The sequence below is a fragment of the Phyllostomus discolor genome, chromosome 4 (assembly GCF_004126475.2).
Source record: "Phyllostomus discolor isolate MPI-MPIP mPhyDis1 chromosome 4, mPhyDis1.pri.v3, whole genome shotgun sequence".
Lineage (NCBI taxonomy): Eukaryota > Metazoa > Chordata > Mammalia > Chiroptera > Phyllostomidae > Phyllostomus > Phyllostomus discolor.
This window is the reverse complement of record NC_040906.2, coordinates 104,220,786-104,237,598: the sequence shown is the minus strand read 5'-3', so window position 1 is coordinate 104,237,598 and position 16,813 is coordinate 104,220,786. Positions and strand designations below refer to the sequence as shown.

The 16,813-nt window shown below is 50.2% G+C and overlaps 1 protein-coding gene across 1 annotated transcript; it reads left to right on the top strand.

The window, feature by feature from the left end:
- The first annotated feature begins 9,798 nt into the window (after positions 1–9,798).
- On the top strand, positions 9,799–15,058 carry POU5F1 (POU class 5 homeobox 1). The gene is made up of 5 exons (XM_028509973.2): positions 9,799–10,334; positions 13,079–13,193; positions 13,497–13,627; positions 13,976–14,134; positions 14,308–15,058. The coding sequence occupies exons 1-5, from the start codon at positions 9,918–9,920 to the stop codon at positions 14,572–14,574; spliced, it is 1,089 nt and encodes a 362-aa protein (XP_028365774.1). The 5' UTR covers positions 9,799–9,917; the 3' UTR covers positions 14,575–15,058.
- Positions 15,059–16,813: the final 1,755 nt, after the last annotated feature.

Genomic DNA, 16,813 nt, shown 5'->3' with positions numbered 1-16,813 from the left:
TCCCAACCACTGGACAGCGAGACTGGGCTTGTGGGAGCAGGTCATTGTGAAAACCTGAATGGGATGGGAAGGCACAGGCTGAATCAGAGCACATGGATTGTTAGAGCACTCATCTCTGCCGTTGCTTTCTGGGTATTTACTAACAACCTGTTGAACCTTAGCCATATCCCTCCATGGTAGATCTTATTTTCTCAGGTTACAGATGTGAGAGGGAGGCTTAGAAGTTATGTGATTTCCCTAAATTCATGCTGGTATGTTGGTAACTGAGGGATGTTACTTTTTTTAGTCTTTCTGATTCCAAAACCTAGGCAGGTCCTCATTTCCCACAGGAGCCAGGACAAGAAGTTGTGTTTTTGAAGACAGTAGGGAGGGACTCAGTGAAGGATCTCCAGCAGGGCAGTAAAATTATCTGACTTGTGTTTGGAAAGATCACTTGAGCAGCTGAGTGGAGGAGAGACACGGGGAGCTGAGGGGTAAGGGGAGAAGTCCAGAGATGAGTGGTTTCTCCAAGCAATGTTGTCAAATGAGCAGAGGGAGGCTGAGGAGAGGAGTCCATCCCAAGCAGGAGAGTGATGAGAGAAAGAAATCAGGGGTCATCTGCTGCTGAGATCGCATCAGATACAGGCTGAAGTATTGGTGGATTTAGCAGTTAGGAAGTGGCTGGTGACCTCAGCCATATCAGCGCTGTGCTGAGGTAGAGGAAAAAGCAAGATTTGATGAGACACATATTTACTAAGTGAAAAAAAAGTTACATAAAAGTACAATCTCAGTTTTTGTTTAAAAAAGTCAGTACTATATTTATGAAAAGTAATCAGGAGGCTCATTCACAAAGCTGACAACAGTGGTTTTTCCAGGGAGAAAGGTGTTGGAGAGCCTATCACTTCCTTCCTAATATTGTTCTGAGATAGTCGATGTTACTTTTTTTGGGAATTGTACTGGCAACCCTTTGGTTTGCAGGCCGGCGCTCAATCCACTGAGCCACACCAGCTAGTGATGTTACTTTTTTTTTATCAGAAAAAAAATCAAGTAAAATATTTTGTTAATTAAAAGTGAGTAGGGGCTAAGGTAGTAAAGAACAGTTTATTCCAGGAGCTTGTTTGGAAAGAGGAGTAGTGAGTGGGTCTAAAGGAAGACACGTCTGAGAAATGGAACCAATAATGGCAGCAATGTTTGATTAAAAATATGTTTTGCAATACCTACCCGGTGCTTGGGGATATTACTTTAATCCTCTAAGATAGGCATATTTCCTTATTTTATAGTACATCTCATAAGAATTATCAATGAGGGGTTTATTAGGAATAGATTCTTGGGCCCCACCCAAGCCCCAGGCTCTGGAGAGGAAGGGCCAAGGTCATTCATAGACTTACTGTGCCTTTTTCCCTCTCTCAGGAGCTGGTGTTCAGGGGAGGATTTCCCTGCTGGGTAGAGGGGAATAATCAAGAGATCCAAGGGAGGCTGAGGAGTAAAATTTGAACAAGCAAAGAATGGCCCACTAGGGAGTACAGTGTGCTGTGGGTCAGCCCACCACTCTGAGGGAGTCAGAGGTCATCTCTGAAATAAAGGGTGCAGCAGCATGGTGGGTAGTGCGAGGCTGGGGAAAGGTTTAAAGCAGCTGGTGGATGGAGCAGAAGAGGGAACGATTCTTCCCTTGAGGGTGGACAATCTCAGGAAGACACTGGGACACGCAGCAGCAGGGGTACAGTCCTTCTGTGAGACAGAAGGGTGAAGGCAGGGAGTGGGAATATGAGGGTGGAGAAGTTGGCCTTTGAGGGGGTTTGTTTAGCCTGCCAAGGAGCTCGGAAGTCATCCTGACAACAAAAGGGAAACCTTGATGGAACAGCAGAGTATATACAAACAGATATGTGTTTCCAGATAGGTCAGTGTGACACTGAGGAGGACAGATTGTCAGTGGGTAAGACTGGAGGGAGGGAGACCAGCTGGAAGCCATGCTATGCTAATAGAGAGGAATATCCAGATTTGAGAAACAGGAGGTAAAAATGGCAGGGCTTGGCAGTTGTTTGATACTGGGAGGTGCTCAGAGAGGTAGCATTGAGGATGAGCACCCACGTGAACCACACTTGCTCACTGTTTGGGAATAGCCAATTCTGATGTAGAAAAAGAAAGGTGGGATGGGTAGAACTAATCCGCATTCCATGCAGATAAGTGAGTGCAACACGTTAGACATTGGTAAGTAGGTCCTATTTTTGTGAACAGAAGTAGAAAGGGAGGGAAGAACCAAGTAGCTACTAAATACCAGGAGACATCTGAGGCACTCAGTACTCACAAGGCCTCAGTTTTTGACAGGACAGATGCCCATTGCATAACCCAGAACTCAGGCTGTGTAACTCCCCACCCACCCAATTTGCGCCCAGTCCTAGATGTGTTAGCCTCCCCTATTGCTTTTACCTTGCTCCTCACTGTGCATTTTACATTGAATAAACCATGTGATTCAAGCGTCTTAATTTTGTCTAGGAGCCTTTTTGTTCTGTGGCCTGTGGGATACTGGGTACTATACTAGAAGGCTGCCCACTGTGGCATCAAGGCAATTGCCACTCTATAACCCAGTACCAACTTGAGTAAGTGGGTGGATTGGATGGTGATACAACCCACCAGGATTATAGGGTGAGGATGGAGTTGTTCTATAGTGGGAGCTAAGAGGATATGCTTGGTTTGATGTGTTGGGTGTGAGGTGATGTAGGGCATTAGGTCAAGGTGGCCCACAGCTGTTTGGATGCACTGGTATGAATGCAGGGATTTATAGACTCAGAGTCATCACTATTTAAAACAATGAGCCTGGATGAGATCCTGCAGGGGAGCAAGAGTTTTCTTTCTTACTGTCCACTCTGCATTTCCCTCACCCACTCTTTTGGTGCCCTAAAGCCTTACCTCACAGGAGTCTTGTGGGACCATCTCTGAGTGTTGACACCTGTTAGTGATAATCCTTTCCCACGATTTCTTTTCCCCTCAGCAGCCCTTTCTCTGTGCTGTGACTGCATTGCTCTTTCCCAGCCCAGCTCAGGACAGTCCCTTGTGAGTTCTTAGGCTACTTGAATGACCAGCATTGGGCATCTGGTCCCTGGTCCCCACCCAGGCACCCAGGCACTTGGGAGAAGCTATCCTCAGACTGAAAGCCAGAGTCTTGTCATCACCCTAAGGAGCATCATGGAAAAGAACTTCCAGAGCCACAGAGATGGGGGCCAGGGCTGGGACTCAGCACAGGCCTCAAGATACAGAGTTGTTCACTTATTATTGTTCAACAAATGTTTATTAAGCTTGATGCTGGCCACTGAGCTAGGCACTCTAGATATGGCACTGTCCATTGAGATTTTGATATTATCTCCTCCTTCCATCTGGCACATTTCATCCGTGACACCAGACCCTGTTATGTACCCAGTAGTGCCAAATGGGCTGGATATTGGGCATTGGGAATTGGAAAGGCTAGAACATAAGTCTAAGACTCCACCCTTTCCCTAGGCAGAGAACAGGACTAGAGAGTCCCCATCCTCTCTTGGCTCTGAAGCCTTCTCTTCAGGTGAAAAAAAAAATTATATCCAACTTTTTCAAATCCAGGGTCTGGGAAATCACTGGCCTTTTTCAGACCAAGCCACCTCCTCACCAGCACCAGTAGTTATAGGAATCCTGGAAACCTAGTCAGGGTCCCAAGAAAAGAGTATGTCTAACTCTTATGTCTAACCTACATTGTCTTTTCATGTAGCAAACATTTGAGGATATAGTACATGCTGTTCATTGTGCTATTACCAATAATCAACATTACAGAGCAGCTACTAGTTTTGAATTCTTATTGGCATGCATTGCATTAACACTGGCATGCATTATCTCATTTTGATCTTTAATTCTGAAATAAGGACTACTATTATCTTTCATCCCCAGGTGAGGAAAGGGAGGCTTAGAGAGGTTCAGTTACATTTGCTATGGGCAGTATGGCCAGTAGTGGCCTTTACACCTAGGATTTAAACATGATGCTGTGCTGAGCACAGGACATGGGCCCCTGCCTTCAGAAGGACTTACTGTGGTAGGTTTGCTCAGTATTGTAACTGTGGCATGAGCAACACAAACTGGGAATGCAGCAGGGTGCCACTTGGGGCTAGGGATAGAGGTTGGGGCACAGCAGGACTGCTGGGGGTGTGCATGACAGAGAAGGTACCTGTGTCCTGGAGAATGAGTAAGGGTTTATCAGCTGGAAAGGGAATTCTAGGCATTTTGGGAAGTGGTGGAAATAGAGCTGGAGAAGGCCACCGTTTTGCTTTCCTGTAACTTTGGAGTTCTTCAGAGTCAACACAGTGTTCTGTGCACTGCGAGGGAAGCAGAGTAGCCAGGGGAATTGCAGATGAGAAGGGAGAGGAGCAATCCTTCACGACCAAGAGCTGCGTCTACCCTCTCGAGGGCAGGAGTGGGGAAGGAGGAAGGGCTGAGGACACTGTGGGGCAGATGGGACAGTAGGCCTCTCAGCCAGCCCCACAGACTCCAGCACAGTTCCTGTGTTCCCTGTGAGCATACCTCTGTAGCTGACCGCCCAGTCATTGTGTTGCCTTCTGTCACACATATTTGGTCAGTCCTTTCTCCATTTGGTGTTCAAGTTCTAAATCAGGGCTTAGGATTGCAGCACACTCAGTTCTGACCAACAGTCACTGTGGAAGGCAGTGTGAATGATGCCTGGGTGGCAGCCGCTGCATGTGAGGGGTCAGGCAGTTTGCAAGTCTCCCCTGGTCTAGGAAGTCTTTAGGTCTCCTGCCTGTCCAGGTAGCCCCTCAGAGCATGTGACTCTCTACAAAGCCCCTGGAGGGAAACCATCCCAACACGTGAGGCCCTTGACTTCTGTCCTCCATAGTCCAGTTCACCTAGTTCAGTGATGGGCCACTCCTGAACCCTACTCCCTGAGACCTTAGCCACTTGACTCCAGGAGGGTAGGACTTATCAGAGCCAGTGGTCCACTGAGATGCCCTTTACAATGCACAGAGGCTCTCTTGGCTGGTGCAGTGGGCCAATGCTGGGTCTCTGCAGGACCTTAGGTGAGCAGCCAGAGTGGCCCAGGTGTGGCAACAGACAGTCAGGAAGGAGAAAACTCCAGAGGTGCCCCAGGGCTAAGATAAAGGATTCAGATCAGAGACTCTGTTCTAAGACCATTTGTTCCCACTTTCTGGAAAAGCACTGAATCATGGTGACTCATGAATGCACCTGCATAGAAGGTGCTACATGACCTCTGCTTCATTATAATAGCATTACAATAAATTAACATTGTGTGACCCCCTTCCCCAGTGGCAGATCAAGGAAAATCATGGGAGACCACATGCGCAGTAACTTTAAAGTAATACAACTACTTGTACATGCGCAACAGAAGCCCGCCAAAAGTAGCCAGGAAAGATTTGCCCTATAAGAATAGAGTCCCTCCAGTCTGTGAGGTCAATCTCTGCTCGGAGTTGGCCACTTCCATGTTCTGTGAAGTGTACTACCCCTTACCAAATCTGCTCTCTTTCTGCTATAAACTCTCTGTGTGTTTGGTTCAATTCTTTGTCCATGATCACCAAAAACCTGGTTACTTATGCCCACCTGTGACACAGGGAAAGGTGGGGGAGGGGGAGCTGCAGGCAGGCACCTTACTCTGGAAGAAGTGGGAGAAGGGCAGGACAGCCGGTATGTTCAGAACTGTAGAGCTGGAAGTGACCTGAAGGACCATCTGGTGTCTTTCTGGGAGGCTGAGGCCTCAGAGTGGCGATGTGGAGAGCAACAGATGGCATGTGAAAGAGGAGGGAGTAAGTTAGCATTCCTGTTCCTCTCTTGCCTTTGGCCTGGGTGGCCTCTTCCTCAACATACACCCCTCTGTTTTCCATGAGAAGTTTTACCTTTTGAAGTGTGTTTCTTGTTAGCTCCCAAGCACTGAAAACCAAATCAAAGCTGGCCTGCCAAGCCCCTCATACATATCTTAACCAAACTTGAAGAGAAAATCTGCCAGATTTCCCAGGAAAGCTGCTTGAAGGCTGGAGGGGGTGCAGGGAGGCCTATGCAGACTGTCACTGAGTCCCTCCTTTTCTACCCATCAAAACCTAATTTCTCTTTACAGAGAATCTATATTCTCATGTCAAGTAAGTGCTGAGGGCAGGCAAGGCAGTGCATGGGAGTGGACAATGATTTTATGTGTGGGCTGGAAGGAAATTTAGGGTTTGTTTAGTCTAGTTCCTCTTGATTGGGTGATGAAACTGAGGTGCAGAAGGGGGAGGTACGTCAGTTAAGGAGTCAGAGGCAGGCTCAGAAACCAGCTCTACAGCCCCTGGATTTATTCCTGACCTCTTCTCTCCTTCTGGCTTCCCCACCACACCTCTTGCCTGTATCTTCCCACTGGGGGCAATGAGAGAGCTGCAAGTCACCTCTCTTTGAGGTAGTGTGACTGGAATTAAGAAAAGAAGACTTACTTTGCAGACATCATGGGTCAACTGTTGAGAAGAGGGGCTCTGGTTTCTAGGAAGCAGTGGAATATATGTAAATTGAAATGAAAGGAAATAAGCACCCAAAGTGTGCAAGCCCTTATTGGCCAGAATTAATTTTAGACTGTGATAGGGAATAAAGTCATTTAATTGAGAAAAAGAGCTGCAGCTCTGAAAAACAGATTCATATAGCAACCTATACTACACTCCAAGACAAAGGGGAGGCCACCTTTTACAAAGAATCTTCTTGCTCACAGTTCCCATTTTGGTCCATTTCATGTAAACGAGGTTTCTAAATTGGACTGCTCTGATTGGTTGGTATAGATGCAAATGAGGATATAGTTCTGATTGAATGGGGCAATTTCAGTCTGTTGGTAGAAAGATGACCAGGGTTTCCCAGCAGTATTTGGCTCAGACTCTGTGAACAGCAGGGCACAGTGTGGAGAGTTCAGTCTGAGGTTCTTCCCAGAATGTGAGGAGCCCCTGTCAACAGATGGCCACTAGGCTCTTGTTATTTACAAAATTTGGGCCTTACATTAACCACGGGGAATCTATCTCAGAGGATAAATTCCTTCTTGAGGCTCACATCAAATGAAACCTCTGTGGGGTCCACAGCCTGCACCCTTCTTTCCTTAGTCATCCATTTTTACCCTTTCTTCTGCCTTCAGCTTGACAGAACCCAGAAGGCAGAATAAGTGGTTTGCTACCTGGTATAGAACAAGTCTCTGTTGGTTCCCATCTAAGCCCTTTCAGCTGTTTTTTTCCAACCAAACAGCATCCCTATGCCCCAGCAAGGGGTGGCTGGCTGACAGTATCAAGGCCACCCCCACTCCTCTGCAGCATGCAGCTGTCACACCTGGGAGTGTGACCTCAGCTGCCCCTCCTGGCTGCCCTGCAACCACACATAGACTCACATTTGTCTCTGTGAAGGGCCTGGACTCCGCACTGCAGTCAAGCCTATGTGGAGAGTCTGTGAGCCCAACCCCACACTGGCTTCAGGGATTTGAGGTTGTTTTAGTGACTTTAAGAGCAGGAAAGTCAGGAGAACCAGGTTTGACAACTCAAGCCTGCTTCCAGTCTCTGCCAGGCCCACAGCATTGGGTGGGACCTGCAGGAGCCCCTGTAAGAAGTGAAGCCGCCTGCCCTGCAGGCCTCACTGGAGGGTGGGAAGGGGAGTGGAGCACGTCTCCACCTTGCCAGCACAGCGCATCGCTGGAGGGCCAGCTAGGACTCCAGACAACCCTAACTTATCATTATGGTTCTGGGTCAGACTCCAGGCAAGCACGGGGCAGATCCAGCTCAGATGTTGGGCCACAAGCCAGTCAAGTACCGGGGACCCACCCCTCCTCTGGCTCACCCTCTGGAAAGAGCCTATTTTCCAGGCCAGAAACATACCATGTAGAGCAGCTACAGATTGTTATCTAAAAACAAGAGGGTGGTGTTGAGTGGGGAACTGGACTGGCCTGGGGAGAGGGTTTTCTGGGGTCCTAGAAATCGGTAAGCTGAGGAGTCTGGGTAGAGGGTTTTGGCGTGTCCTAGGCCTTCTCCTCTCCCTCCTCAGAGAGGCCATCTCCTTGGCAGACAGATACAGGCAAGACAAAGGTGCCGTGAGGGTTTTGTCTTGGGGTTTGGGGAGACGGGAACATACAGATGCACATAGACTCAGAGGAAGATAATGTGCTGAGAAACCTCACAGATACCTCCAAGATGAAGACAGCTGCCCAGTCAGGATGGGTCTCCCAGGATCCCCAGCCCCTCAGAAGGCAGACCCTGGCCAATGACCCCAGCCAACAACTCCAGACAGGGCTGAAATGAAGACGTGCCTGAAGTCAGCAGAAATTAGTGTCCCAGGCTCAGGATTCTGGCCTTCCACGCTGAAGGGGGCATCCCGCTGTTCACTCCCAGGCCTCCATTTAAGGCAAGTTTTTGGAGCTGACAAACTTCATCCCTCCCTCTCAGATAGGCACTCTGAGGGCTATTCTCTTGTAAACAGAATCATATATTAGGTGGGCAGTGTGAACCCTCAGGACAAGCCCAGAAAAATAGACCCTACGGGAGGCTTTGGGGCAGGCTTCCTGAATCGCCTCCCCAAACTACTCTCACCTCCTCTGCATCTAACCTCCAAGCCCCCTAAACAAAGCTGGGGGGTGGGGTAGATGCCAGGCTTCACCCCAAAGACCACCGGAGGAAGTGGGCAGGATACCTAGGTCCCAGCGGGGGCTGATCAGAAGCTCAGTCTTTGAGGATTTGGAGTGGGTTTCTGGAGCTCTTTTAGCCACTCTGAGGGGGATTCTGTGTGAGGGGACTGGGGCTAGGGGGTTGGGGAGCAGGAAGCTGTCCCCAGGGGAGCCATCCAGGTCCATTCAAGGTTTGAGCACTTGTTTAGGGTTGGAGCTGCCCCCTCTGGGGACCTGGATAGTCCAGCCAAGGCCATTGTCTTGCCCCCTTCCCCCAGTCCCTCCCAAACTTCTTTGAACCTGAAGTCAGATATTTTTCTCCCTCCTCCCTCCTTGGCTTTCCCCACCCAGGCTAGAGCTGGAGTCTTGGGCTGGGGCTGTGGGGGAGGGAGAACAGCCAGCTAGGTACTAGATATTTAGGTCCTTGAAGGAGGGGCAGGGAACCTGGTCTCTGGGTTCCACAATGTGGGTCCCGTGGGTCAATGTGGGCTGTCTAATCCCTCTGTCTGGACAAAGGTTGAGGACCTCAGGCCCAGTCAATCCAGAGCCTGGCCCCTAGAAGGGTAAGTGGGGGTCAGTCCCTGTGTCTGGGAGGTGAGGGGCTGTGGAGCGGAACCCTGGGGGTGTGGAAGAGGGGCGCAGTGTGGTAGTCTGCCGTGGGGAGGGAGTGGAATTTAGCAGGCTGGGCGAATGGGCACTGGGCCTCCACAGCTTTGGGGTCACGGAATCTGGTCAGTAATCAAGATGAATGCCTGGGTCCCTGGATTGGGGGTGGGGAAGAGCATCAGGTGGCTGATGAGGAATTGAGGGGTAGCCCCAGCAGTACTTGGTGCACGCACAGTGAAAGTCTGAGGAGCTGGGCCCCAGTGAGGAGACTGTGCCAAGGTCTTTTGAGAGGGGCCAAGCACCTGGGTTCCTGAAGAACATGGAGAATATGTGGAGGGATCCCAGAGAGCTTTGAGGTATGCAGAGCTGGAGGGAGGGCGGGGAAGCCCGGCAAGGAGTTGGAAGAGAACATGGGCATGGGGGACCTGCAGCAAGGGTCTTTGTGGCTGGGCCAGGAGAGTCGCCTAATTGGGGCTCCCAGGCACACCCCTTCCACCAACAGCACCACCACCAGCAGGCAAACACCCTACGCCTCAGTTTCTCCCACCCCCACCGCCCTTTCCTCCCCCCCATCCAGGGGGCGGGGCCAGAGGTCAAGGCTAGTGGGTGGGATTGGGGAGGGGGAGAAGTCTTGAGCAGTGCCTTGGAGAGCCTTCCTTTCACCAGGCCCCCGGCTTGGGGTGCCGACCTTACCATGGCGGGACACCTGGCTTCCGACTTTGCCTTCTCACCCCCACCGGGTGGTGGAGGCGATGGGCCAGGAGGGTCGGAGCCAGGCTGGGTTGACCCTCGGACCTGGCTGAGCTTCCAGGGACCTCCTGGCGGGTCGGGAATCGGGCCGGGCCTTGGCCCTGGGTCGGAGATGTGGGGGGTTCCTCCGTGCCCCACGCCGTATGAGTTCTGTGGGGGGATGGCCTACTGTGGACCTCAGGCTGGAGTGGGGCTGGCGCCCCAAGGAGGCCTGGAGAACCCCCAGCCCGAGGTCGAGGCGGGAGCCGGGGTGGAGAGCAACTCCGAGGGGGCTTCCCCCGAGCCCTGCGCTGCCCCGCCTGGGGTCGTGAAGCTGGACAAAGAGAAGCTGGAGCCAACCCCCGAGGAGGAGGCGAGTGAGGTGCAGTGGGACTGGGAGGTGGCTGAGCGGGAAGGGGCGGCCAGGAGGGAAGGCGGTGGTTGCAGCTGCCTAGGCCTGGAACCCAAGAGAAGGGGCTGCAGGCGCAGCCCCGGGCACGGGGAGGTGTGCGGAAACCGCCGTCCTGAGAGCAGGGGCAAGGTGGGAACTGAGGCCAGAGTTCTGAGAGAATGAAGGGAGGGTGGGGAGGTAGCGGGGGGAGGGGTAGCTTCGGGGAGTCAGGAGCTGGCCCAGGCTGGCCTTTCTTCCTGCCCGGCCTTCGTTGTCAAGTATGTCCCTTCCACTTCCTAGGCCTGACCAGGGTCGGGTCACTCAGACCCAACTTGGGGTTTGATCCCCTTCTCCCACCCTGAGCCCCTCTTGATAATTTGATCCTTAACAGACCCAAGATCTTGGCCTCTGGGTAAGCGTGGCCTGAGGGTAAAAACAGTGCTCATCCTGGGGTTATTGTTCCTGAAATTCGAGGGTGTGACTTGTTTCTGATAGAAGCTCCTGTTGGGCTGTGTGTGGACAGTGGAGTGGCTTTACCTCCCCTCAAGTTCGAGGCTTGTCTCCCCTTGGCCTCTGCCTCGGGTGTGGGTCTCCACTGTGCAGAGTGTATACCCAGCACCCTCTGCTAGAGAGCTGGAAGTACCGAGTGCAGCAGAATTCCTTAAGTGATGAACTGGGAGAGAAGTGGAAGAGTTCATCTGCAGGCTCTTCCCTAAATGTAGGGTTTGCTGAGGGACTGAAGACTTACACATGTCCGGCCCTGCTGGGGACTCTTAAGGATGTGTATGTTCCAGGCCACTGAAGAGACAAGTGTAAGAAATTAGAGATCAAGTATTAAGCCTTTAGGTCTGCAGAGGAGGTGTGAGGGATTTCAGCTGACCCGGTAGCCCTGACTCTTCGCAGGAAGCCGGTTCTGAGCCTTGAATAATAATGGCTGCCAATCGCGGTCCATTTCCTAAGTGCCTGGCTGTGTGCTCAGCTTCTACATCGTTTCATTAACTGCCACAAAATCTCATAGGGAGGTATTATTAGCCTATTTCATGGGTCTTCACTGCTAAATGACAAAGCTAGGATTTGAACTGGGCTTTACCTTATTTCAAATCCCCAAAATAGGATTGGGAAAGCCCTGATGGGGACAGCTGAGGCCGTGTATGGGTTTGAAACATTGGCTGAGCAGAAGCTGGGAATAAAAGTTAGCCTATGTGAACTTGATGTGATTGATTAACCTTGAAATACTTCCCCTGAAGGCTTCCAGGATCACACAAAGGCCTAACTCCTCTGGTCCCCTGGGCTCCTGGCCTTCACTGGAGTGCCCCAGGGCTCAGTCCTTCGCCTGTGTTCTATTTACCCTCCTTCCTCTCATCCACCCTGTAGGCTCAGGGACTTCGTTCATAGACTTGACTGCCAAATTTTCCATCTCCTGCTCCGATAGCTCTCTGAGTCACTGTACCTCACCCATCCACCACCTACTAGCTCAAGGCCAAACCAGGCACCCTCATTCCTTGATCTCCCTACCTCCACACCTTTGGAAACACCACTATCTTTACCTTGAACCGCCCCCCGCCCCAATCAATACTTACCACTGTAGTTCCAGAGTGGCTGGAACTACTATCTGGATAACTGCAGTTCTCTCCCTGATTATACCACCATTTCCTCCTCAGTCTCTTGTCACTGTGTCCACTAGAGTGAATATCTTAAAATATGAGAGTCACATCATTTCACTCACTGCAACATCTGCAGGGACTGCCCTGCTCGCTCTTCTGATTTCATAGCTCCCCCGCTTTCCTTTCCTCAGCCCACTCACCCAGCTCCAGCCACGCTGGCCTTGCACCTGCCCACCTTATCTGCCACCCTGTGACACTTACACTTGACTTTTTCCTTGCTCAAATTCACTGTCCCCAGCTTATTTAAATTGTCACCTTCCCTGTGATGTCCTACCCTGTATAGTACTCTGTAATCCTCTATTTTACTTTTCATGATGCTTCTGACACAGCAGATAGTAATTACTTTCCTCCACATTGGAATGGAAGCTCCAGGACATTTATTTTTATTTTTCTTAGGATTAAATTTAGTGTGTATTTTTTTATTACCATTTATTCCCCCCATGCCCTTTTCTGTCTCTACCCACCAAGGCCAGGGCTTATTGTCTACTTTGTGTAGCCTCTGGCTTATAGAGGTATGGAATAAATCTGTTGAATTAATCAATGAGGTTGCTTCTGTATTTCAAAAAAGTTGAGAAAAAAAGGGACAATCGACTTTTAAATAACTGGGCACTGACTATATACAAAGCACTTTGTCCATATCTTATGACACCTGTAACCTTTTGTAGTGTGTTTGTGTGTATACATGCCAGGCCATACTCTAGGACCTTGCAAGTAGTCTGAGAGAGTGAGTGTATTGAAATGAGAATCACACATGGCACTCTTTATTTCTCTAGGGCTGTTACTCCAGTCAAAAAGCTTTTGTATTAAATGGGCTGGCCAGCAGGAGCTCCCTTTGTGACCTGACAGGTGTTCAGGTGTTTTCCCGTTGTGCCTGGTGCTCTGCAGCTATAGATTTGTTGCTTTCTAGGGTGAAGGGTGTTCGTAGATAGGTTGTTTCCAGGGTTTGGTGGGCAGCTTGGATGCAGAGATACTCCCAAAGACCACTCTTTGGGACACAGATGGGAAGGGGGGGGCAATAGTTGGTGTGTTTGTGTTCTTATACTTTCTCTGCCTTTTCCAATGTGGTCTTAGGACATGAGAGCTCTGCAGAAAGACCTTGAGCAATTTGCCAAGCTCCTGAAGCAGAAGAGGATCACCCTGGGATACACCCAGGCCGATGTGGGGCTCACTCTGGGCGTCCTCTTTGGTGGGTCCCACTCAGCATGTTCTGACCCATAGAACACAGGGACCACTTCTGCCCTGGAAAGAATATTCCTGAACCTGAGCTTTTTCTACCAAGGGAGTGAGGGGATATTGTTCCAGGGGCAGGCTCTACCCTTGGCCATGAAGAGGGTAGTAGAGGAAGGGGGAAAGATACTTGGGCCTTTTACTTTCTCTGGGAAGAAGTGGGACCTTATGAGGGTAAGAAGAGGTGGTGACACCTAGGTCTTGGGGTCATGAGGGCCCTGCCTGCTACCTCACCTTGTTCTCTTTCAACTGACTTCCTCAGGGAAGGTGTTCAGCCAAACAACCATCTGCCGCTTTGAGGCTTTGCAGCTCAGTTTGAAGAACATGTGTAAGCTGCGGCCCCTGCTGCAGAAGTGGGTGGAGGAAGCTGATAACAATGAGAATCTGCAGGAGGTGAGGGCGGGTGGGATTCACAGGGAACCGCTGTGACTTGGCCCCATGTCCATTGCTTCCATCCCTTGCTGGCAGCTCTGCTTCTTGGTGAGAGTATCCCTCCATGGGTGGAGGGTGATTCCTCAGTGCTGCTGGGACAAGGAGCAGAGCTGCTGGTCTGAACTGCTCTTCCTTGCAGAACCCTTCCTTCTCATACCACCCGACTCTGGTGACACAGTCAATGCTCCTTAGCAATTTGCTCTTGAGTCACTGACTTCCTAGTGCTGCTATTGCTCAGCAGATTTGAAGCCTGCTCTCCCATCTGTTTTCTTCAAACTGTCATCTGTCGCCCCCTCTCCACCTGCCCAGATATGCAAAGCAGAGACTCTCGTGCAGGCCCGGAAGAGAAAGCGAACAAGTATCGAGAACCGAGTGAGGGGCAACCTGGAGAACATGTTCCTGCAGTGCCCGAAGCCTACCCTGCAGCAGATCAGCCACATTGCCCAGCAACTTGGGCTGGAGAAGGATGTGAGTGCCTGTCCCCTTCTAGTCCCAGAGTGTTCCATGTTCCCTCCAGGCCGCACCCCCTTGCACTAGCTCTGGCTTCTGCCCTCTAGTCACTCTGGATCTGTTGGGTTTGGGCCAAATGACCCACCTCCTGGAGTTTTTGAGTCATTCTCCCTTGTGTCTTCCACTTCTAGGTGGTCCGAGTGTGGTTCTGCAACCGTCGCCAGAAGGGCAAACGATCAAGCAGTGACTATTCCCAACGAGAGGATTTTGAGGCTTCTGGGCCTCCTTTCTCAGGGGGACCCGTATCCTTTCCTCTGGCACCAGGGCCCCACTTTGGTACCCCAGGCTATGTGGGCCCTCACTTCACTACGCTGTACTCCTCAGTCCCTTTCCCTGAGGGTGAAGCCTTTCCCTCTGTGTCTGTCACCGCTCTGGGCTCTCCCATGCATTCAAACTGAGGTGCCTGCCTTCCTACGACAGGAGGGAGAGCGAGGGAAAGAACCCTGAGAATTGTTCCACGGTTTTGGGATTAAGTTCTTTCTTCACTACGGAATTGGGAACACAAAGGGTGTGGGGGCAGGGAGTTTAGGGAACTGGTTGGAGGGAAGGTGAAGTTCATAGATGCTCTTGATTTTAATCCCCACATCATTTATCACTTTGATCTTAAATAAAGAAGCCTGGGACACAGTAGATGGATATTTTGGTTTATCCTCTAGTTACTGAAAGGGTGTGCAGACACCCAAATAGTGGATAGTAACTGCTGTCAGACTCAAATGACCCTGAAGCCAGGTGCCAAACCTGCTCACATCACACAGTGTCAGGGAGAGCTGAGACTGGAACCAAGTTTATTTGTAGAGGCCCTTAGAGGCATGAGCTAGTTCTTCAAAACTTGCGACACGGGATCCCAGGGAACTTGAGTTAAACATCTTATTTTCGCCCACAGATGTGGTTACTGTGTAGCCCATTCCCTAGTAGGAGCTGGCTTATTGCGTTCCCCACACTACTTTGGAAGGCTTCGGTGGCGTTATACTAAGAAATCAAGTCTTTAGATATTTTTCTTCTGCATAGAGCCCCAACTAGAAACTCTCCATCTTGTACTTTCTTTTTTAAGAAAAAGATTTTATTCATTTATTTTTAGAGGGGAGGAGGAAAGGGAGAGAAACATCAATGTGTGATTGCCTGTTGTGCACCCCCTACTGGGAACCTGGCCTGCAACTCAGGCATGTACCCTAGACTAGGAATTGAACTGGTGACCCTTTGGTTTGCAGGCCAGCGCTTAATCCACTGAGCCACACCAGCAAGGGCACCATCTTATGCTTCCCAATGCCAGGATCTGTTTGGTTTCCCTTCAAGGTTTTTTGCCTACCCTGTCCATGAGTGACTCAGCATACCCCTCATGCTTTAGTCCCTGTTGCATTGCTATTGGCTGGGGGGTGGGATGGGAGGTCCTTGCTCTGGAACTCTTTCCTCGGTGTGGGCAAGCCTAGGTGGGAATGGAAATGGGATAGACATACAGGTTGCAATAGAGTATATTGAGACAAGGGTTTCCAGTAAGAACTGGGAACGCTGCTTTGACAAGTGTCTTGACTGGTGTGAGGCTCACAGAAGAAAATGTAACATACATGGGTTGATCACACTGGACCAGGCCAGCATCTGATCTAGCTGGTTTACCACAATTTCTTTTCTGTGTACTACTTTGTTTTCTTGCACTTGACAGAGGGGTTTGATTTTTCTTAGATTTTATTTTTATTTATTTTTAGAGAGAGGAGAAGAGAAGAGAAACATCAATGTGTGGTTGCCTCTTGCACACCGCCTATTGGGGACCTGGCCTGCAACCCAGGCACGTGCCCTCACTGGGAATCAAACTGTCAACCCTTTGGTTCACAGCCCACACTCAATCCACTGAGCTAAACCATCCAGGGTTACAAATGGGTCTTTTCAAATTGAAGTCAAGACCGTCCACCAGTAAAAACATACACCTCATTTTGCAGTGGTCTACAACTGAACGGACCTGCAGTATCTCTGAGGTAGGCCTGTACTGGTGAAACTTGTAAAAGTTCTTCCATCTATATGAAACTGACCATACCCCAACCACCTAATTTTAAGGGCAGTGGATGGTTTCTTTTAAACTAGAATCATTAATTACCCATTAATTCCTTTTCTTTCATCTCCCACCTCCAAGTCACCACATATATTTGCTTCCCCCCCCCCCCCCCCCCCCCCCCCCCCCCCCCCCAGTGAGCAGGTTTGTATTTCTCTGCCTTTTCTGTTCATCTCCCCTTCCCCTAAGAATTCACATTTTACAAACCTTTCCAAGTCTATTTTCCCAAGAAATGGAAAGCATGGAGCATAAGACCCATTCTTTATTTGGAAATGAAAGCAAACCTCTGAGAAGCCAGGCCACAAACATGGTCAAGTGATAGGATTACAGTTTGAGGGCTGTGCTCTAGCTTTGCCCAGAATGCCTTAGGTGGTGCCATCCAAGTTGACAACTCACTTGTTCAGCTCTGGGATTTACATATTCCCAGGAATGGATGGTTTCTGCAGCTGATGAGTGCTCTGATCACAGATTTTCTGGGGTCCATGACAGGACCTATGACTTGGAATAGTGGGAATTTCCAACTCACTGGCAACTTCCTGAAGGCAGCATTATCTTTGGCAGGAAACCATCTCTTCTGTCACCTTTGCCATGAGGGG